Genomic DNA, 23,371 nt, shown 5'->3' on the forward strand with positions numbered 1-23,371 from the left:
TCTTCTTTCATTAATTATGAAAAAAAGAATGCAGTTTTCAATGACGCAAACTTTAATATGTAGGACATAATAGCAGTTGTTCTTGTCCCACAGACAAGTTGTTTGGTCACACTTTATTTGGATAGTACCATATATAGTGCATTCGGAATGTATTCAGACCTCATGACTTTTTTCACATTTTGTTACGTTACAGCCTTATTCTAAAATTGGTTCAATTGTTATTTTTCCCTCATCAATCTACACAAAATACCCCATAATGACAAAGCAAACACAGGTTTTTAGAAATGTGTACAAATTAATTAAAATGTAAAAACGGAAATATCACATTTACATAAGTATTCAGACCCTTTACTCAGTACTTTGTTGAAGCACCTTTGGCAGCGATTACAGCCTCAAATCTTCTTAGGTATGATGCTACAAGCTTGGCACACCTGTATTTGGGGAGTTTCTCCATTCTTCTCAGCAGATCCTCAGGTTGGATGGAGAGCGTCACTGCACAGCTATATTCAGGTCTCTCCAGAGATGTTCGATCGGGTTCAAGTCTGGGCTCTGGCTGGGCCACTCAAGGACATTCAGAGACTTGTCCCAAAGTCACTCCTGCGTTGTCTTGGCTGTGTGCTTAGGGTTGTTGTCCTGTTGGAAGGTGAACCGTCGCCCCAGTCTGAGGTCCTGAGCGCTCTGGAGCAGGTTTTCATCAATGACCTCTTTGTACTTTGCGGCGTTCGTCTTTCCTTCGATCCTGACTAATCTCCCAGTCCTTGCCGCTGAAAAAAAACAACATAGCATGATGCTGACACCACCATGCTTCACTATAGGGATGGTGCCAGGTTTCTTCCAGATGTGACGCTTCGCATTCAGGCCAAAAAGTTCAATCTTGGTTTCATCAGACCAGAGAATCTTGTTTCTCATGGTCTGAGAGTCCTTTAGGTTCCTTTTGGCAAACTCCAAGCGGGCTGTCTTGTGCCTTTTACTGAGGAGTGGCTTCCATCTGGCCACTCTACCATAAAGGCCTTATTGGTAGAGTGCTGCAGAGATGGTTGTCCTTATGGAAGTTTCGCCCATCTCCACAGAATAACTCTGGAGCTCTGTCAGAGTGAACATTGGGTTCTCAGTCACCTCACTGACCAAGGCCCTTCTCCCCTGATTGCTCAGTTTGGCCGGGCGGCCAGCTCTAGGAAGAGTCTTGATGGTTCCAAACTTCTTCCATTTAAGAATGATCGAGGCCGCTGTGTTCTTGGGGACCTTCATTGCTGCAGACATTTTTTGGTAACATTCCACAGATCTGTGCCTCGACACAATCCTGTCTCGGAGCTCTACGGACAATTCCTTCGACCTCATGGCTTGGTTTTTGCTCTGACATGCACTGTCAACTGTGGGACCTTATATAGAGACAGGTGTGTGCCTTTCCAAATCATGTCAAATCAATTGAATTTACCGCAGGTGGACTCCAATCAAGTTGTAAATACATCTCATGGATTATCAATGGAAAAAGGATGCACCTGAATATAATTTCGATTCTCATAGCATAGGTTCTGAATGCTTAGGGTTGTTGTCCTGTTGGAAGGTGAACCGTCGCCCCAGTCTGAGGTCCTGTAAGGTATCTGTTTTTTCATTTTTAATACATTTGCAAAAATTTCTAAAAACCTGTTTTCGCATTGTTATAATGGGGTATTGTACGTAGATTGATGAGAATTTGTATTTATTGATTCCATTTTAGAATAGGGGTGTAACCTAAGAGAATGTGGAAAAAGGGAGGTGGTCTGAATACTTTCCGAATGCACTGTAGATGATCTACAGATGGTCATACTATCAACAAACTATCTGTTGAAAAACAACTGCTTGCTAAGTTTAAGTTAAGGTTAGGTTTAGAATAATGGTTAGGGTAAAGGTTAAGGTTAGGATAAGGGTTAAAGTTAGAGTTAGGGCTAGGGTTAGGGTTAGTAGATAGTTAGTGGAAATGTTGTTGACAGTTATTGAACATCTACAAACCATCTACAAACTACCTACTTGGGACTATCCAAATAAAGTGATAGCGAATATTTTTGTAAGGGACGCCTTAAAAACATTGGATACAATCCAGTATCACCTTAAATTTTATGAATTACATGCATCTAGAACATGATCGTAAGATCTCCTGCTTTCCAGAGGCACTGCAAAAGCTATTGATCCAACCACACCATCACAGACGGAATGTGTTTCATAAAAAAATGCATTATCAAAACACCATATATGTGTGTCTGAATATAGTCAGAGGTGTTATCACACAGTAATAAAGTCAATGTTTTGAGATATCCAACCAATCACTGACAAGGCACTTTCCAATCAACACACACCATGTTAAAACCAACAAGGAAGGTAACCGTTGAACAGTTTTCCTAACTTTATTATGCAAGCAAGTACATGTAATAGATACAAAACATGAACAGGAGAAAGTAAAGAATCCATACAATACTAACCATAGTGGAGGATAGAGAGTAGGAGTATTCCCTGTTTGGAGAAGCAGGAGAGGGGACCACCAGACATCTCTGTTAGGTGTTGTGTGTCTGTTTCCTCTGGCTGTGCGTCCTCCCTATCTCTCTGTGACTGACTGGTAGCTAGCTAGACTCACCAAAACACACAGAGAAGAGAGAGAGAGTAGAGAAGGGAGAGAAGAGACTTATTTTGATGAGAGCTGCTGTTCTAAAAAAGACTGCCTGTATGTTAGTTGAAAAGGAAGTCACAATCTATAGTCGTTCTCTGAAAATACCCCTTCACTCAGCTTGAGAGTTAGACAATGAGGAGTGTGTGTTTGGGGTCTGTTACTGCGGTGATCAGGCTGATGGTATCAGAACGGTGTGTGTGTGTATTTTCATGTAGGCATCGTATGCCTGCAGAAGGGTTTGCATGAGTTATCCTGCATGCTCATTGTTCAGTGTGTTTTTTGTGAGGAAGTGGGTCCTAGCTTACTGACAAAGGCCCCCTTCTACGTTTCATGTAACATATTGTGTCACTTCCTGTCTGGTGGTCTCCGTGACACAGACACAGTCTGTCTGTCTGTCGGTCTGTCTGTCTGTCTGTCTGTCTGTCTGACCACATAGATATAAACACAGACACAGAATCCCCCTAACTGGAACAGTGATGCCATTAGTCATTAAGACCTTGTCTGTAGGATGGTGAGAATATGAGCAAGACCTGGTCAGGTAGTTTACACGTGGAATGTAGCACAGTAATGGAATAGGGTTGTGGGTTCGATTCCCTCGGGGGACCATTATGAAAAAGTATGGAAATCTATGCTTACTTGAACGACCTCTTTCCAATTTCCAATCACATTTCAGTTTTAAAACACACAAGACATTTGTGTGTGTTGGTTGTAGAACTACATCAGGTTAATGTTAAAGTATAGTGAGAGGTCCTTGCTTTCTTAGATGAGGGGGCGGTTATAAAATGTTGCACATCACTATTTTTATCAGAGAAAGGATGTCACGTGTCTCAAGTTCTTGATATGTATTTCTGTTAGTATTTCCTGATGTTGCAACTAAACCATAACTGATCAACCTAAAGTACTAGTTTGGAGAGTTCTCTTTTGATATTTCTCTTCTCTTCTCTTCTCTTCTCTTCTCTTCTCTTCTCTTCTCTTCTTTTCTCTTCTCTTCTCTTCTCTTCTCTTCTCTTCTCTTCTCTTCTCTTCTCTTCTCTTCTCTTCTCTTCTCTTCTCTTCTCTTCTCTTGTCTTCTCTTGTCTTCTCTTGTCTTCTCTTCTCTTCTCTTCTCTTCTCTTCTCTTCTCTTCTCTTCTCTTCTCTTCTCTTCTCTTCTCTTCTCTTCTCTTGTCTTCTCTTGTCTTCTCTTGTCTTCTCTTGTCTTCTCTTCTCTTCTCTTCTCTTCTCTTCTCTTCTCTTCTCTTCTCTTCTCTTCTCTTCTATTCTCTTCTATTATATTCTATTCTATTCTATAATAGTCTATAATATTCTATTCTGTTTTATTACCAGGGGTTTTCCAATCAAATGCCAGACATTCAATTATAGAGTTTTGTTATCAGTAATGATGTTAAAACTCTGAAATGTTGCCACCCCAGCACTTTTCCTGGTTTGTTAAAGAGGAAGTGATACACAGTACCAGTACTGACCAGCTCCTCAGAACTGCTGCAGAGAGGACATTAGAAAACTGCCCTTTTCAAGCACACCCTTCCCTAAAAAGTCATTATGAAAATCTCAATGGGTCTTCAGCTGATGGGATACAGCAGTTGAACTAAGCTCATGAGGCATTTATAAGTTATATTCTTCAAGATTCAATGGGTATACATTATTAAAGAGATGAACCGGTAATTTTGTACACTTTTTAGCCAGTAGTTGTGAAAGTATCGCTCACAAGCCAAAAGTGGTCCTTGAAAATTGCATACTACTTCACATATGTGCAGATTGCTCTCTCTCTCACTCTGCTGTGGGTTCATGATGTGCCTCTTGCTAGCTGTCACTCACATGGCGAGGGGCTGAAGCTCATTGGTTGAACTCAAATTGCTAGGGGGCTGGCCAACTTGGGGGAAATGTAGGGAAAATGGCACAACACAGCTTCCAGAAAAACAGTCGCTGTCAAACTAGGGACTTCCTGGGTAATTAAGGTAAGACAGTAGTTCTGCTCATACTACACAATACACTACTGTACATATACACAAAAGTATGTGGACACCCCTTAAAATTAGTGGATTCAGCTATTTCAGCCACACCCGTTGCTGACAGGTGTATAAAATCGAGCGCACAGCCATGCAATCTCCACAGACAAACATTTAAAGTAGAATGACCTTACTGAAGAGCTGAGTGACTTTCAACATGTCACTGTCAACGAATCCACCTTTCCAACAGGGAAATCTTAACGCTACAGCGTACAATGACATTCTTGATGATTCTGTGCTTCCAACTTTGTGGCAAAAGTTTGGAGAATGCCCTTTCCTGTTTCAGCATGACAATGCCCTATGGCACAAAGCGAGGTCCATACAGAAATGGTTTGTCGAAATTGGTGTGGAAGAACATAAAAATAGATATTTAACCAGGCAAGTCAGATAAGAACAAATTCTTATTTACAATGACAGCCTACCCCGGCCAACACTGAGCCAATTGTGCGCCGCCCTATGGGACTCCCAATCACGGCCGGATTGTGATACAAGCTGGAATTGAACCAGGGTCTGTAGTGACGCCTCTAGCACTGAGATGCAGTGCCTCAGACCGCTGCGCCGCTGGCCTGCACAGAGCCCTGACCTCAACCCCATTGAACACCTTTGGGATGAATTGGAACGCCGACTGCGAGTCAGACCTAATCGACAAACATCAGTGTCCGACCTCACTAATGCTCTTGTGGCTAAATGGAAACAAGTCTCTGCATCAATGCTCCAACATCTAGTGGAAAGCATTTCCAGAAGAGTGGAGGCTGTTATAGCAGCAAAGGGGGGACCAACTCCATATTAATGCCCATGATTTTGGAATTAGATGTTCAACTAGCAGGTTTCCACATACTTTTTGTCATGTAGTGTACTTTGTAGTTTCCACAGTTCCGGAGTATGTCTTTAATTTAAAAGTCCCAAAATGTATGTACCGATCACAGATTTAACTCATACATTGACAAGCCCAATAACTTTATTAGGCTGAAGGAGGGCTGGCCAAAGCAGGTTGTATGAAAGAGTTGACAATGATGACAACATCCATTTACTGTAAGAAAGCACTAATGTCATCTCTTGGATGAAAACTAAAGTTTATTAAAAAGCACAATGCATAGATATTCAAAAAGTACAGTTGAATAGAAAAAAAACATGTATAATACTGATAATATTCTGTAAAATTCATAAAGAAATATGTTAATCTATCATCGAATGACAGAAATAATGAATCAAAGATAATACATTTCAGACATTGATAACATAAACAATAAATACAAAATTGCCATGATGGTGCCGCTATGGAAGCCATGGATCATCGATCCCATAAATTTTTTTGTACATTTAATCCTTAGTTGTTTTTAATGGTCCAATGCAGACATTTTTATCTCAATATCAAATAATTTCTGGGTAACAATTAAGTATCTTCATGTGATTTTTTTCAATTAAAATTATCCAAAAAAAATTAAATAAATCTGAGCAAAGCGCAATTTGACAATCAAGAATTTAGCTAGGAATATCTGGGCGTGGTCTGAGTGGAAAGGGGAAAACTGAATATTAGGTAGGTGTTCCTAATGTTTGGTATACTCAGTGTATATAAAACACAGGAAAATCACGTTTTTGACAGCGCTGGGACTTTAAGTCGTTTTCTTTTGCCATTTTTCTATCAGCTTTTTGTTTTTTAATTGGTAATTCAGAATCCGTAATTAATTGGTCATCCTGAATGAGTTTTAAGTTTGAATTTGCCAGTTTGGCTCACTTGCTACCTACCAAACTAGCTTGGAGACTGTTTGGATGTGAATGGGTTAGAATGCCACAACACCGGCTTGGAGAGAAGCAGAAGAAGTGAGAGGACTGCATGAGGAGATGGCTGGGACTAGTGGATAAGATACTCTGACTGCTAATGTTATGCTTCTAGTGCCTTTGAGGCAGCATAATAGCATCACCCAAGTGGTGCTACATGGAGTTAGTGGAGAGGAGTGGCTAGCCAGCTAAGCTAACTATCACCAACCCAGAGCACGGAGGACATGGGGGGGCAGCTGCTGACTGTCTCTCTACTCTGACCGGCTCCCTCCTCCACTCATAGGATCATCAGACCATCAATGCTTCCTCAGTTCTCAATGCCATCAGATCTGCTTCCCTGATCATCCGTCATCTTGTCCAGTTCCATTACTCTCACAATTTATACATTTGTTTATGTTTTTAGTTTGTTCTTCTATAAGCAACTCAGCTTTTAACTGCCATTTATGCAACATAAGTCTACTGAACTGGGGCAACAGGTAGCCTAGTATTTAGGAGCAAGCAAAAGTTTGCTGGTTCGAATACCCGGACCGACTAAGGGAAAAATCGCTCTGCGCCTTTGAGCAAGCCACTTAACCCTAATTGCTCCTATAAATCACTCTGGATTAGAGTGTTTGCTAAATGACTAAAATGTCAAAACAAAAGAACTAACCAACAAACAATACAATTCAATACAAAGCAGATTATATTGCTGTAGCTGCAGATAAGATCCATAATCATTACACCATATAACTGTTTAAAAAACTGTTACAGTAATACACAATTAAACCATGATTAATTAAAAACAATGTTTTTTTTTTTTTTTTTTTTTTTTTTTAATACAAATCCTTCATGTAAACTCAGCAAAAAAAGAAACGTCCCTTTTTGAGGACAGTGTCTTTCAAAGATAATTCGTAAAAATCCAAATAACTTCACAGATCTTCATTGTAAAGGGTTTAAACACATGCTTTTTCAATTAACCATAAACAATTAATGAACATGCACCTGTGGAACGGTCGTTAAGACACTAACAGCTTACAGACGGTAGGCAATTAAGGTCACAGTTATGAAAACTTAGGACACTAAAGTGGCCTTTTTTACTGACTGAAAAACACCAAAAGAAAGATGCCCAGGGGCCTTAGGCATGCTGCAAGGAGGCATGAGGACTGCAGATCTGGCCAGGGCAATAAATTGCAATGTCCGACTGTGAGACGCCTAAGACAGCGCTACAGGGAGACACGTGTAACAACACCTGCACAGGATCGGTACATCCGAACATCACACCTGCGGGACAGGTACAGGATGGCAACAACAACTGCCCGAGTTACACCAGGAACGCACAATCCCTCCATCAGTGCTCAGACTGTCCACAATAGGCTGAGAGAGGCTGTTCTGAGGGCTTGTAGGCCTGTTGTAAGGCAGGTCCTCACCAGACATCACCAGCAACAACGTCACCTATGGGCACAAACCCACCGTCGCTGGACCAGACAGGACTGGCAAAAAGTGCTCTTCACTGACGAGTCACGTTTTTGTCTCATCAGGGTTGATGGTCGGATTCGCGTTTATCGTCGAAGGAATGAGCGTTACACTGAGGCCTGTACTCTGGAGCGGGATCGATTTGGAGGTGGAGAGTCCGTCATTGTCTGGGGCGGTGTGTCACAGCATCATCGGACTGAGCTTGTTGTCATTGCAGGCAATATCAACGCTGTGCGTTACAGGGAAGTCATCCTCCTTCCTTATCAAATCAAATAAAATGGTACACTTCCTGCAGGCTCATCCTGACATGACCCTCCAGCATGACAATGCCACCAGCCATACTGCTCGTTCTGTGCGTGATTTCCTGCAAGACAGGAATGTCAGTGTTCTGCCTTGGCCAGCGAAGAGCCCGGATCTCAATACTATTGAGCACGTCTGGGACCTGTTGGATCGGAGGGTGAGGGCTAGGGCCATTCCCCCCAGAAATGTCCGGGAACTTGCAGGTGCCTTGGTGTAAGAGTGGGATAACGTCTCACAGCAAGAACTGGCAAATCTGGTGCAGTCCATGAGGAGGAGATGCACTGCAGTGCTTACTGCAGCTGGTGGCCACAACAGATACTGACTGTTACTTTTGAATTTGACCCCCCTTTTGTTCAGGGACACATTATTCAATTTCTGTTTATGTCTCAGTTGTTGAATCTTTTTATGTTCATACAAATATTTACACATGTTAAGTTTGGTGAAAATAAACACAGTTGACAGTGAGATGACGATCCTTTTTTTGCTGAGTTTACAATGTGTTATTGTGTGTGTGTGTGTTTGTGTGTGTTTGTGTGCATAATCCATGTTCCCAGGTTTCTCCTGCTCCTCCTCTGATGGTGTGTCCCTCCATCTCCCTCAAGGACCTGTAACAGATCACCACACAAAGTGATTTATCCCTCCAGCTCCCTCAAGGACCTGTAACAGATCACAACACAAAGTGATAAATCCCTCCATTTCCTTCAAGGACCTGTAACATATCACCACACAAAGTGATGTATCCCTCCAGCTCCCTCAAGGACCTGTAACTTATCACCACACGAAGGTATTTATCCCTCCATCTCCCTCAAGGACTTGTAACATATCACCACACAAAGTGATTTATCCCTCCATCTCCCTCAAGGACCTGTAACATATCACCACACAAAGTTATTTATCCCTCCATCTCCCTCAAGGACCTGTAACATATCACCACACAAAGTTATATATCCCTCCATCTCCCTCAAGGACCTGTAACATATCACCACACAAAGTTATATATCCCTCCATTTCCTTCAAGGACCTGTAACATATCACCACACAAAGTGATATATCCCTCCACCTCCCTCAAGGACCTGTAACATATCACCACACAACGTTTTTTTAGAGGTATACTTTAAATAGATGCAGTATACTTTGATATCAAAGCATTAGCTCAATAAGTATAATACAGGTGTAGCATCTTAATATGATCATCCTGTTGTTGCAGAACATTTCCTGCACAGTATGAAATACAAACTCGTAGTGTATTCAAGGTTTAAAAGAGGCTTCTAAAGTTTTGTATTTCCACTTCAGAATTTCAGACTTGAATTTCCCTAAATACAGATGTATCAAGCCCTACAAAAATGTCCATGCATTCTAATACACACAATAATTCACATATCCTTTTGCTGCAGGAGTATTTTCATTCTGTGAGAAACTGGTCAAATTAAGATCCTACACCTGTATTCGTGTCAATAGCATATGGCTATTAGTCTTACCTGTGGCTTTGTGTGGCTTTACTTGAGAATAGACTGAATCTGCTACTGGTGGGGTTGCTGTTTATGTAGGAGGATAAACATCAGCATAATATAATAGTTATATCCAGAATAATATCAATAATAATATCCATAATAATATCCATAATAATATCCAGAATAATGTACAGAATAATAAACATTTATTCAATATGGGTCAAAGAGGAGTGAGGTTCTGATAGGGGGAATATGGAGGGAGGGATGTCTAGTCTTACCTCTCTTCTTCTTGGCTTTGACATTCTTTTGGAGGTCAACCTCAGCATAGGTCACATCAACAGGACCAGCTGCTTCTGACAATGGACATTTGCAGTCAACAAATGCAGAAATTAGCTTAATGCATATGCTGCCTCTTCATTCGAAACAGAAAAACATAATCAGGCTCAGAGAGAGGTAATATAGGTGTAGAGAAGGGGTGGGCAAATTATGTTTGAGAAAATAAAATAAAACGTTTGTCCACCTCTGGAGTAGAGAGAATACAAATACAATAGTGAAATGTAGAGATTCCAATAGGCCGGCCTGAATGTTTTGACAATATTTAGGAGATAATTTGCTATGGGAGTGCAAATCCAAATGTATGTTAACATCAACACTATAATCCATAGTTCATCACACTGATGATTGTCACGCCCTGGCCTATAGAACTCTAGCTAGTTTGGCCAGAGTGTGAATATATTCTAGGTTTTGTATTTCTATGTTTGGCCGGGTGTGGTTCCCAATCAGAGACAGCTGTCGCTCGTTGTCTCTGATTGGGGATCATACTTAGGCAGCCAGTTTTCCTGCCTGTGTTGTGGGATTTTGTTAGGTTCATGTTTAGGCTTGTGTGTTAGCCTTTGGGCCGTCACGGTTAAGTTTGTTGTTTTGGTTACTGTTTTGTGTGTTTATTAGTTAATAAACATGTTCGCCGTTCACGCTGCACCTTGGTCCGTCCCGTTCCTTAACGTACGTGACAATGATAAAAAGGTAATGTGATCAGAAATTATTTCTCACCAGTTTCTTAGGACATACTTAGATATAGTTTCATACCCTTTCAATAGATTGTTGATTAAGTCTTACCGGGGTCTGTGTATGGCTTCACTAGAGAATAGACAGGTTCTGCCTCAGGTGGGATTGCTGTTTCTATAGGGGGTGAGGATAAAACATCAGCATAATGTTACAGTTATACAGAATAATATACAGTTATACAATACACCGTTAAAGGTATGAGGTCATGATGATCCGTTACATAGAGAATACAGCTTTTAATATGGGTCAAATAGGAGTGAGGTTCTGATAGGGGGAATATGGAGGGAGGGATGTCTAGTCTTACCTCTCTTCTTCTTGGCTTTGACCTTCTTTTGGAGGTCAACCTCAGCATAGGTCACATCAACAGGTCCAGCTGCTGCTGACAATGGACATTTCCAGTCAACAAATGAAGGAATTAGCTTATTGCATATTCGACCTCTTCATCACAAACTCAGAAATTACGAATTAAGGTTTTAATGACTGCCAACCTGTATAATGGTTCTTACCAGTGGCTTTCCCTGTCTTCACCTCAGAGTAGACAGGATTTTCTTTTGGATAATCTCTCTTTACTGAGGAGGAAGAAGTACAGAGAACTTGTAAATATATTTATATATTATTATACGTGTGTGTGTGTCATATATAAAGTATATATATATACACTACTGTTCAAAGGTTTGGGGTCAGTTAGAAATGTCCTTGTTTTACATGAAAACATTCATGAAATGAGTTTGAATAGGAAATATAGCAAAATGCATAGGAAATGTAGTCATTGACAAGGTTAGAAATAATTATTTTTTTATATAAATAATAATTGTGTCCTTCAAACTTTGCTTTCGTCAAATAATCCTCAATTTGCAGCAATAACAGCCTTGCAGACCTTTGGCATTCTAGTTGTCATTTTGTTGAGGTAATCTGAAGAGATTTCACCCCATGCTTCCTGAAGCACCTCCCACAAGTTGGATTGGCTTGATCACCACTTCTTACGTACCATACGGTCAAGCTGCTCCCACAACAGCTCAATAGGGTTGAGATCCTGTGACTGTGCTGGCCACTCCATTATATACAGAATACCAGCTGACTGCTTAATAGTTTTTATATAGTTTGGAGCTGTGCTTTGGGTTATTCTCTGTTGTAGGAGGAAATTGGCTCCAATCAAGCGCCATCCACAGGGTATGGCATGGCGTTGCAAAATGGAGTGATAGCCTTCCTTCTTCAATATCCCTTTTACCCTGTACAAATATCCCACTTTAACACCACCAAAGCACCCCCAGACCATCACATTGCCTCCACCATGCTTGACAGGTGGCATCAAGCACTCCTCCAGCATCTTTTCATTTGGTCTGCGTCTCACAAATGTTCTTCTTTGTGATCCGAACACCTCAAACTTCGATTCCTCTGTCCAGTGTCTGTGTTGTTTTGCCCATCTTTATCTTTTATTTTTATTGGCCAGTCTGAGATATGGCTTTTTCTTTGCAACTCTGCCTAGAAGGTCAGCATCCCGGAATGGCCTCTTCACTGTTGACGTTGAGACTGGTGTTTTGCGGGTACTATTTAATGAAGCTGCCAGTTGAGGACCTGTGAGGTGTCTGTTTCTCAAACTAGACACTCTAATGTATTTGTCCTCTTGCTCAGTTGTGCACCGGGGCCTCCCACTCCTCTTTCTATTCTGGTTAGAGCCAGTTTGCGCTGTTCTGTGAAGGGAGTAGTACACAGCGTTGTACGAGATCTTCAGTTTCTTGGCAATTTCTCGCATGGAATAGCCTTCATTTCTCAGAACAAGAATAGACTGACGAGTTTCAGAAGAAAGTTATTTGTTTCTGGCCATTTTGAGCCTGTAATCAAACCCACAATTGCTGATGCTCCAGATACTCAACTAGTCTCAAGAAGGCCAGTTTTATTGCTTCTTTATTCAGCACAACAGTTTTCAGCTGTGCTAACATAATTGCAAAATGGTTTTCTAATGATCAATTAGCCTTTTAAAATGATAAACTTGGATTAGCAAACACAATGTGCCATTGGAACACAGGACTGATGGTTGCTGATAATGGGCCTCTGTACGCCTATGTAAATATTTCATAAAAAATCAGCCGTTTTCAACTACAATAGCCATTTACAACCTTAACAATGTCTACATTGTATTTATGATCAATTTGATGTTATTTTAATGGACAAATAATTATATTTTCTTTTGAAAACAAGGACATTTCTAAGTGACCCCAAACTTTTGAACGGTAGTGTGTGTGTATATATATATGTACACATTGTAACTCATCTTAGATACACTGCTACAATTTTTTTCTCAATATATGTCACAGTTGAGAGTCACCTTTCTTTTTCTTGTCCAACTTGTTCAGTTGAATCTGGGCGTAAGTCACATGACTTGGTCCAGCAGCAGAAGCACCAGCAGCATCTGAGACATAATACACAAACACCTCCACTTAGTCAAACTCTACATGTCATATTAAATGAAGAGAAGCAGGCTACTACACATTCATACTGAAAACATTACATTACACTACCATTATCATTGTTGTCTGAGGGATTGATCGTATCGTAGATGTTAGCGTCACCTGTTGGTCAAAGAAGAGAGAGGCAGGTTAGTTAGGTTGATTATCCCTTAACTTGACTAGGGACACATTGTACGGTAACATGTTGTAAACAAAGTGGATGTTGATGAGTCAGTGTATGAGGTTACAGAGAGAGGAGAGTGGTAGAGGTCTGGGCTGAGAGACTGACCATGCTGCTGATGTGTATACCCAGTATCAGGAGCCTGGCCCTGGGTAGATCCTTGGTCCTGTTGGGGGTCCTGGTTGGTGCTCTGGGGCTGAGGGGGCCTACAGGGAGAGAGATACTCAGCATAGGAAGCACAGAGAAGATGTTATACTGTACATATCAATATAGTTGAGAGACAGGTGTACTCACCAGAATATTCTGATGAAACAGGAACCTGTAATGACAAACGCATTGTGTTATGTACTGAACTTTCTTCAAAAAGGTATATTTAGAAATATCTCTCCTAAACATGTAATAGAATGTTTTGTATTAAATGAGAAACAGCCAAAGTATCACCTTTGTTGTTTTGATTTCTCCACAGCAGGACCAGGAGAATGACCAGTAGAACACCAGCAACAACCAGACCCACAACCACTCCTACTAGGACTGATGTAGAGGATCCAGGAGCTACGACTGGAGAGACTGGAGAGAGAACAGCACAGACTCTGATAGAGGTTATATTGGTTTAGAGTATAGAGCATGAAAAGAAAGTAGGCTGGCCCATCTTTTGACAATTTAGTTGAGAGATCATATTTTCTAGGGGAGTGCAAATCTAAAACTATATTAACATCAACACTTAACCCTCCCGTTGTCCTAGGGTCAAAATGACCCGCCACTGTGTTGAACCAACTTTATTAAATTGTTATATTTTTGGGATCATTTGTGAGAAGGAGGCAGTGATACTTTCTTTAAAGTCTCACTGCCTCCTTCTCACAAATGATCCAAAAAATATAAAAATTAAATAAAGTTGGTTCAACACAGTGGCGGGTCATTTTGACCCTAGGACAACGGGAGGGTTAAATGACATGTTTTTTACACAGATAATAAAAAGGTAACTAACTTGTGAACTAACTTGTGAACTTAAATGTTTTCTCACCTCTCACTGTCACCCAGCTCTCTGGTGATTCTCCTTGACCAGATTTACACTTATAGAATCCTTCATCTGACTTGGATACTGTAGGGATGGTCATCTCTCCTGTGGTCTCATTCTTGATGAGTACTCCATCTTTGTAGAAATCAGCTTTGAAGTTTGAGCTGACTTTCCGGTATTTACAACTCAGAGTCACAAAGTCTCCTTCAGTCACAGGATGGACAGGGCTCTCCAGGATCACATCACCATCTGTGTAACATAATATAGAAATAATACTGTAAATCTGGAGTCATCCCTCACAATACATCAACGTCTTATGAGCTTGTATTTATGAGATGCAATCATTCAGATAGAGAATTGAACATCCTATCATATATATGTAGAAATGTTAGTGAGTGTTGTACAATAGACGTACCATTTACTGTGATGTTGACAGCATTACTGTACTCTCCTGATCCAGACTCACACCAGAACAATCCACTGGACCATGTGTATGTGTAGCTGATGGTACATGTGGACCCTGTTATTGATCCCCAGTTAGAGCCACACCCTGACGTCACTCCTCTCTCTCTGTAGCTCATCAGTCTCCATCCAGTAGAGTTCCCCTTCTCCTCACAGCTCAGTGAGAGAGACTTTGATGTAAAGTGTTGTGTTGTGTTGGGACTTATTCTGAGAGACACTGAAGGCTGCAGATCTGAAACGGAGAGACAGCGTCAAACCTATAGTTATATACACACATGAGGGTAACTTAAATATGATTCAATGCAGTTAGTTACCTCCTGACCAGAGAAACTGAGGTTCACTGTAGAGTGTGTCATAGACTGGGTCTCCTCTCCCAGCTCTACACACATATCCTCCTGTGGGAGTAGGAACAGCAGGGATCAGAGTGTAGGAGTCTTCAGTAGTCCCATTGCCTGCTTCTGGAAGATGCTGAAAAGAGTAGGACTGCTCTGTTAAAGTGGGAACCGTCCTGTACCAGGAGAACCTCCAGCCTGTAGACGTCTTGTCAACTTCACAGCTCAGAGACACTGAGTCTCCAGGGTTCAGCCACTGAGGATAGATACTCAGAACAGCCTTAGGTTGATCTGTGATCAGACAGAGGACATGTTTGAGTTTTCTAACTTTCAGTCTTATCAATGATTATTGTTACCCATGGAGATGTTTACATGATTAGATAGACTTACCAGAGAGAGTCAGTTGTACAGCATCACTGGTCTTGGAGAACGTCCTTCCCTTTACACCCTTACAGGTATATGAACCACTGCTAGACACGTTGACAGGACTGATTCTGTACTCAGACTTTGTATTAGAGAAGACTGAATAACCATTTGTATACCACTCATACCCCCAGTCAGTGTCTCCTCCCTGTATGTCACATCTCATAGTAACAGTCTCTCCTCTAAATATCTGGGTCCAGTTCGGTTGGAGGGTCAGAACAGCTACAGGTCTCTCTGCATAGACACAACACAGACAACTAACTGAATAAACAGTTGCACAATTGTAAATGTCTTTATTTATCAAAAGGTCTACTCATGTTAGCTATAATTGTTACAATGAGCAGACCAAATATTACACCTTAGATTACTTTATATCCATATACAATAGCAGCCGTTTATCATAAAACAGTTTTAGACTCACCAGTAATGTTTATCTGGACTGGGTCACTGTACAGGGTATAGTAGACTCGGTCTCCTCTCCCAGCTCTGCACCAGTACTGTCCTCCATCAGAGACACTGACTCTGCTGTAGGAGTATCCAGAGGTTGAGGTTACTGGTGTAGAGTCTGGTCTGTGTCTGTACCAGTAAAACTTCCATCCATAAGACTCTACTGTACAGGTCAGTGTCACTCTGTCACCTGTGAATACGTTCGCTTGGTCTAAACTCAGTGTAGCCGTCGGACGACTATCTGTTGGAATCAAGAAATGTGTGTGATGCATCTGGAAAACATGGATCTGATCTGCTGCATGATATGTCCTCTTGATTGGTAAAGGTTCAAAACTCAGTGAGGCAGAATAGTCTACAGGCACACAAAAAATGTCTACATGATTGACTCAACAACAACAGTGTCTATCTATCTGCATGACAAGAGAGAGAACAGAACAAAGTAATGTACCTTTAACAGTGAGAGTGACAGGATCACTTGGTAGTGAGGATGTGGGTCTAGACACTCTGTTCCCTTCACACCAGTACTGACCCTGGTCAGACTCAGCAGCTCTACTGATGGTGAGAGTGTCTCCTGTTACTGTAACTCAGACTGGGATACTAAATTATCATTCCTGTCTTTGAACCACTGATAGCTCCAGTCACTGTGAGACTCTGTTGAACACGTCAGAGTCACTTTCTCTCCAGTGTATGCAGGGTTTGGCTTCACAGTCAGTGTAGCTTTGGGCATAGCTGAGGAAACAGACACAAAAAATCTGAATTCAAGCCTGGATTAATGGATTCGGCTATTTCAGCCACACCCGTTGCTGACAGGTGTATAAAATCGAGCTAACAGCCATGCAATCCCCATAGACAAACAATGGCAGAAGAATTGCCTTACTGAAGAGCTCAGCTTTCAACGTGACACCGTCATAGAACGCCACCTTTCTAACAAGTCAGTTTGTCAAATGTCTGCCATGGTAGAGCTGCCGTGGTACTTCAACTGTAAGTGTTTTTATTGTGAAGTGGAAACGTCTAGGAGCAACAATGGCTCAGCTGCAAAGTGGAAGGCCACACAAGCTCACAAAACGGGACCGCCGAGTGCTGAAGCACGTAGCGCGTAAAAATAATCTGTCCTCGGGTTGAAACACTCACTACTGCGTTCCAAACTGCCTCTGGAAGCAACGTCAGCACAATAAATGTTAGTTGGGAGCTTCATGATATGGGGTTCCATGGCTGAGCAGCCGCACACAAGGCTAATATCACCATGCGCAATGCCAAGCGTCAGCTGGAGTGGTGTAACGCTTGCCGCCATTGGACTCTGGAGCAGTGGAAACGCGTTCTCTGGAGTGATGAACTCTTCACAATCTGGCAGTCCGACGGACGAATCTGGGTTTGGCTGATGCCAGGAGAACGCTACCTGCCCGAATGCATAGTTCCAACTGTAACGTTTGGTGGAGGAGGAATAATGGTCTGGGGCTGTTTTTCATGGTTTGGGCTAGGCCCCTTAGTTCCAGTGAAGGGAAATCTTAACGCTACAGCATACAATGACATTCTAGACAATTCTGTGCTTCCAACTTTGTGGCAACAGTTTGGGGAAGGCCCTTTCCTGTTTCAGCATGACAATGCCCCCGTGCACAAATCGAGGTCCATACAGATATGGTTTGTTGAGATCGGTGTGGAAGATCTTGACTGGCCTGCACAGAGCCCTGACCTCAACCCTTTGGGATGAATTGGAACGCCGACTGCGAGCCAGGCCTAATCGCCCAATATCAGTGCTCCACCTCACTAATGCTTGTGTGGCTCAATGGAAGCAAGTCCCCACAGCAATGTTCCAATATCTAGTGGAAAGCCTTTCTCAGAACAGTGGAGGCTGTTATAGCAGCAAAGGGAGTACCGATGATATTGGAATGAGATGTTCAACGTGTCCACATACTTCTGGTGATGTTCTGTACTTACAAAACGACCATGTCTACATGATTGACTCAATATAAATAGTGTCCATCTTCATGACAACAAAATTACTCACCATTCAGGGTGACTCTGACAGGATCACTGATGATTGATGATATGGATCTGGACCGGATCTCTCCCTGACACCAGTACTGACCCTGGTCAGACTCAGCAACACTACTGATGGTGAGGGTGTCTCCTGTTATAGTGTGTCTGACAGACTGGGATACTACATAATAATTCCTGTCTTTGTACCACATATATCTCCATCTACTGTCAGACCGTGTTGAACACGTCAGAGTAACTGTCTCTCCAGGGAACACAGGGTTGGGTTTTACAGTCAGTGTAGCTTTGGGAAGAGCTGAGGAAACAGAGCACAAAACATCTTAATACATGCTTGGTAATTCAGCTGTTTCTGTAACGTTGTGATTCAAGTCTATTTTACATATGGTATGTTGACTCCATTCAGTTAGAATTGACAGTGTATACAGTATATTTATATTAAGTGTGTTTATGCTGTATACATTTATATTAACCCTAAGTGGCTCTGAATTTAGAAAGTCTAGATTGAAGACAAACAGTGAGCTCACCCGTGATGATGATGGGGAGAGAAAAGCTGACATATGAATTCTGAGGCCGACCGCTCCTCCTCCCAACACAGTTGTACTGACCAGCCTGGTGAGGGAGTGAGATGGTGATGGAGATGGTGTTTCTGGTCTGAATGGGAAGCACTTGGTTGTCTCTGAGCCAGCGGTACGTCCAGTCTGTGTAGTATGATATGTCACACTGCAGAGTGACTGTATCTCCAGGGTAGAGGAGACCCTGAGGAGTGACTATCTTCACTGAGGCCATGGGCAGAGCTGTGGAAACAGTTATATGAAGACAAATGCAGTCAGAGCACCAATATTTCCAAAGTATGATCTGACTTCAGTAAGTAGTACGGTAACTATTATTTTAGACATATACACGATATATACAAAAGTATGTGGACACCCCTTCAAATGAGTAGATTTGGCTATTTCAGCCAAACCCGTTGCTGACAGGTGTGTAAAATTGAGCACACAGCAATAGAATCTCCATAGACAAATATTGGCAGTTGAATGGCCAAACAGTTACATATAACTGTGCCCCTGCACATTGACTCTGTACCGGTACCCCCTGTATATAGCCTCCCTACTGTTATTTGTATTTATTTTTTTACCATTCAGGGTGACTCTGACAGGATCACTGATGATTGATGAAATGGATCTGGACCGGTTCTCTCCCTGACACCAGTAGAGACCCTGGTCAGACTCAGCAGCTCTACTGATGGTGAGGGTGTCTCCTGTTATAGTGTGTCTGACAGACTGGGATACTACATTATAATTCCTGTCTTTGTACCACTGATAGCTCCAGCTACTGTCAGACCCTACTGAACACGTCAGAGTAACTGTCTCTCCAGGGAACACAGGGTTGGGTTTTACAGTCAGTGTAGCTTTGGGAAGAGCTGAGGAAACAGAGCACAAAACATCTTAATACATGGCTGGTAATTCAGCTGTTTCTGTAACGTTGTGATTCAAGTCTATTTTACATATGGTATGTTGACTCCATTCAGTTAGAATTTACAGTGTTTACAGTATATTTATATTAAGTGTGTCTACGGTGTATACATTTATGTTAACCCTCAGTGGCTCTGAATTTAGAAAGTCTAGATTGAAGACAAACAGTGAGCTCACCCGTGATGATGATGGGGAGAGAAAAGCTGCCATATGAATTCTGGGGCCGACCGCTCCTCCTCCCATCACAGTTGTAGTGACCAGCCTGGTGAGGGAGTGAGATGGTGATGGTGTTTCTGTTCTGAAGGGGAAGCACTTGGTTGTCTCTGAACCAGTGGTACGTCCAGTCGGTGTAGTCTGATATGTCACACTGCAGAGTGACTGTCTCTCCAGGGTAGAGGAGACCCTGAGGAGTGACTATCTTCACTGAGGCCATGGGCAGAGCTGTGGAAACAGTTATATGAAGACAAATGCAGTCAGAGCACCAATCTTTCCAAAGTATGATCTGACTTCAGTAAGTAGTACAGTAACTATTATTTTAGACATATACACAATATATACAAAAGTATGTGGACACCCCTTCAAATGAGTAGATTTGGCTATTTCAGCCAAACCCGTTGCTGACAGGTGTGTAAAATTGAGCACACAGCAATAGAATCTCCATAGACAAATATTGGCAGTTGAATGGCCAAACAGTTACATATAACTGTGCCCCTGCACATTGACTCTGTACCGGTACCCCCTGTATATAGCCTCCCTACTGTTATTTGTATTTATTTTTTTACCATTCAGGGTGATAGTGACAGGATCACTGATGATTGATGATATGGATCTGGACCGGATCTCTCCCTGACACCAGTACTGACCCTGGTCAGACACACCAGCTCTACTGATGGTGAGGGTGTCTCCTGTTATAGTGTGTCTGCCAGACAGGGATACTACATTATCATTCCTGTCTTTGTACCACTGATAGCTCCAGCTACTGTCAGACCCTACTGAACACGTCAGAGTAACTGTCTCTCCAGTGTATGCAGGGTTTGGCTTCACAGTCAGTGTAGCTTTGGGCAGAGCTGTGAAAACATATCACAGATTAGACATATTACCTAAAGTGGATACATTAGTAGCTATTTCAAATTTATTTTCAAATGGCAAAGAAGAGTTTTACTCATAATTAGGGACGTCCAGTTAGATATGGAGCATCACAAGTGAACTCACCAGTGACACTGATAGTGATGTCACCACTGGGTTGTGACGTCTGGGGCCGATCTGTCCTCGTCCCCTCACATCTGTACTGACCAACCAGACCAGGCTGAGTGATGGGGATGGTGATATCAATGATTTTACTGGTCTCATCAGGAAGGCTTTGGTTGTTTTTGTACCAGTAGTACGTCCAGTCTGTGTAGCCTGGTATGACACACTGCAGAGTGACTGTCTCTCCAGAGTAGAGGAGACCCTGAGGAGAGACACTCACGGAGGATATGGGCAGAGCTGTGGAAAGACACATGAAGTTAGTTGAGTCATACATAGAATCTGCTCTATCATGATTAAATGATTTTAGTTCACCAATCTTTCCAAAGTTTGATCACCATATTTATTAAATTATTATATGAAATTAGATTTTTTGGGGGGGGAATTTACAGGTAACTGGCAAAATAAAGGAAACACTTGAGTAAATGAGGGATGCAAAGTATATTGTAAGGAGGTGCTTCCCGCAGGTGTGGTTCCTGAGCAATTCCCAAGCAATGACCATCCCATCATGCTTAGTGTCATGTATGAAAATACTGGGCAGGCACAGTTGCCCTTTATTTTGGCTACCATGGCAATGCCCCCATAGGATGACAATGCCCACATCCACAGGGCACGAGTGGTCCCTGAATGGTTTGATGAGCATGACAACGATGTAAATCATATTCCATGGCCGTCTCAGTCTCCAGATCTCAACCCAATTGACCACTTATGTTAGATTGTGGAGTGTTGCCTGAGACAGTGTTTTCCACCACCATCAACAAAACACCACAGACACTTAGAATCTATGCCATTGAAGCTGTTCTGGCTAGAGGCCCAACGCCCTATAAAAACAATTTATGTTGGTTCTTTATTTATTTTGGAAGTTCCCTGTATTTTTGCTGTTATAACTAAGAATACTGACACACAGCCCATGATTGATTCAATATCAATAGTGTCCATCTTTATGACAAAAAAACACAACAAAGTAATTCACCTTTTACAGTGAGAGTGACAAGATCACTTGGTAGTGAATATGTGGGTCTAGACACTGTGTTCCCTTCACACCAGTACTGACCCTGGTCAGACACACCAGCTCTACTGATGGTGTGAGAGACTCCAATGTTACTGTAACCAGACTGGGATACTACATTATCATTCCTGTCTTTTAACCACTGATAGCTCCAGCTACTGTCAGACCCTACTGAACACGTCAGAGTAACTGTCTCTCCAGTGTATGCAGGGTTTGGCTTCACAGTCAGTGTAGCTTTGGGCAGAGCTGTGAAAACATATCACAGATTAGACATATGACCTAAACTGGATACATGAGTAGCTACTGTAACTGGGAGCTGTTGGGGTGTATGGTCAGAACAGCCTTTGTGATTTTCTGACCAAATAAAACCAGCATGAAACAATTGCCTTACATATGTTAAATCAAACCAGCATGAAACAACTGCCTTACACATATTAAAATCAAACCTGCATGATACAATTGCCTTACACATGTTAAATCAAACCAGCATGGAACAGTTGCGTTACACATGTTATTTTGAGACATTAAAACCACAACATATGTCCAGCCGAAAGCAGCTTTAAAAATCACAAATAAAGAAATAGAATGAAGCATTAAGAGATGGAGGCTTGATGAAGTGAACAAATATCTACCATCATCATCTTCAGAGTGTCCAGAGTTGATGAGTGTACTCAGCACTACAACAAAGAAAGTCACATTGCACCAATATTAGCTTAAAATTAATAACAACATGCCATATACATGTTACTGAATAATAGCCATTCATTCTTGAACAGTTTAACTTTTAGCTGTGAAACACGTTATCATGTGAAATTCGTGTCGTTTTTCCATAAGGGTAGTACAACTGTCATATCCCATCATAACTCAAAATCTACTGTTATTTTATGACAATGTTTGTTAACAATGTCAGTGTAAACAAACAATGTACATGAATGAATTCCCCTAGCCCCATTCCTCAGCCGTATACCACAACAAGTGGCAGGGTGGCCATTTTGTGGTAGTTTCAATTACGGACTGCAGCTTTAAATGGCCACTGATGTACCATGTCCTGCAATCCCACTTTAGTACCATTTACTAATAAGCATTTGAACTGTTTTATCAATTAGGGATAAAAGACACAAACAAGCTAAAGCATTGAAACTGTCTTCATTTACATGATTGTCTTATACCTTTGTTCAATCAAAGCCTTAGTACATCAGGTAATTAGTGTTGATACACAAACACACTAACTCAGTACTTACAGAGTAGCACACAGAGCAAGGTGTGTTCCATTCTGTCCTGCCAACGATCTCTGAACTACAGTTCTTCTGACAAACCCCTCTACTTCCTATAAGATGAAAGACCGATTAGTTCATGCCTCTTTACCGTCACACAGAGAAAACGAGAGAGAAGCATTCTACAGACATGTACAAAGACTGTGAGAAAAAATAGTAGCGGTTAAAGGCGTGTTTATTTTCTGACCAACTTCTCTGTATGGCCCCACACTGCAAAATCTCACACTGGTTCCTTCCTCTTTATTGGAGGAAAGGAGGATGGAATGAGATTAGAATAGATGCTTGAAGGCCCTTTGCTAAATTGTCAAGCCTAGCCAGCTAACCTCAGTTGTTCCACTGCCCTCAAAAGACATATAACAACTTCAGCCACCCCCTC

The 23,371-nt window shown here is 41.8% G+C and overlaps 1 protein-coding gene and 1 pseudogene across 1 annotated transcript; both read right to left on the reverse strand.

The window, feature by feature from the left end:
* LOC123485046 overlaps positions 1-2,587 on the reverse strand; it is a 7,465-nt pseudogene extending 4,878 nt beyond the window's left edge.
* A 6,239-nt stretch (positions 2,588-8,826) lies between these two features.
* LOC123485041 (basement membrane-specific heparan sulfate proteoglycan core protein-like) lies at positions 8,827-23,053 on the reverse strand. Its single transcript, XM_045215894.1, has 24 exons — positions 22,963-23,053; positions 22,354-22,398; positions 21,656-21,967; positions 20,680-20,952; positions 20,250-20,534; positions 19,645-19,908; positions 19,102-19,415; positions 18,520-18,751; positions 18,006-18,290; positions 15,975-16,352; positions 15,521-15,787; positions 15,113-15,421; positions 14,752-15,030; positions 14,343-14,585; positions 13,763-13,888; positions 13,616-13,640; positions 13,430-13,527; positions 13,213-13,263; positions 13,020-13,103; positions 11,200-11,262; positions 10,998-11,072; positions 10,745-10,807; positions 9,907-9,981; positions 8,827-8,834 (listed from the first exon to the last, which is right to left on the reverse strand). Exons 1-24 carry the CDS (start codon positions 22,991-22,993, stop codon positions 8,827-8,829), a joined length of 4,185 nt encoding a protein of 1,394 aa, XP_045071829.1. The 5' UTR covers positions 22,994-23,053.
* Positions 23,054-23,371: the final 318 nt, after the last annotated feature.

The sequence above is a fragment of the Coregonus clupeaformis genome, unplaced genomic scaffold (assembly GCF_020615455.1).
Source record: "Coregonus clupeaformis isolate EN_2021a unplaced genomic scaffold, ASM2061545v1 scaf0545, whole genome shotgun sequence".
NCBI lineage: Eukaryota > Metazoa > Chordata > Actinopteri > Salmoniformes > Salmonidae > Coregonus > Coregonus clupeaformis.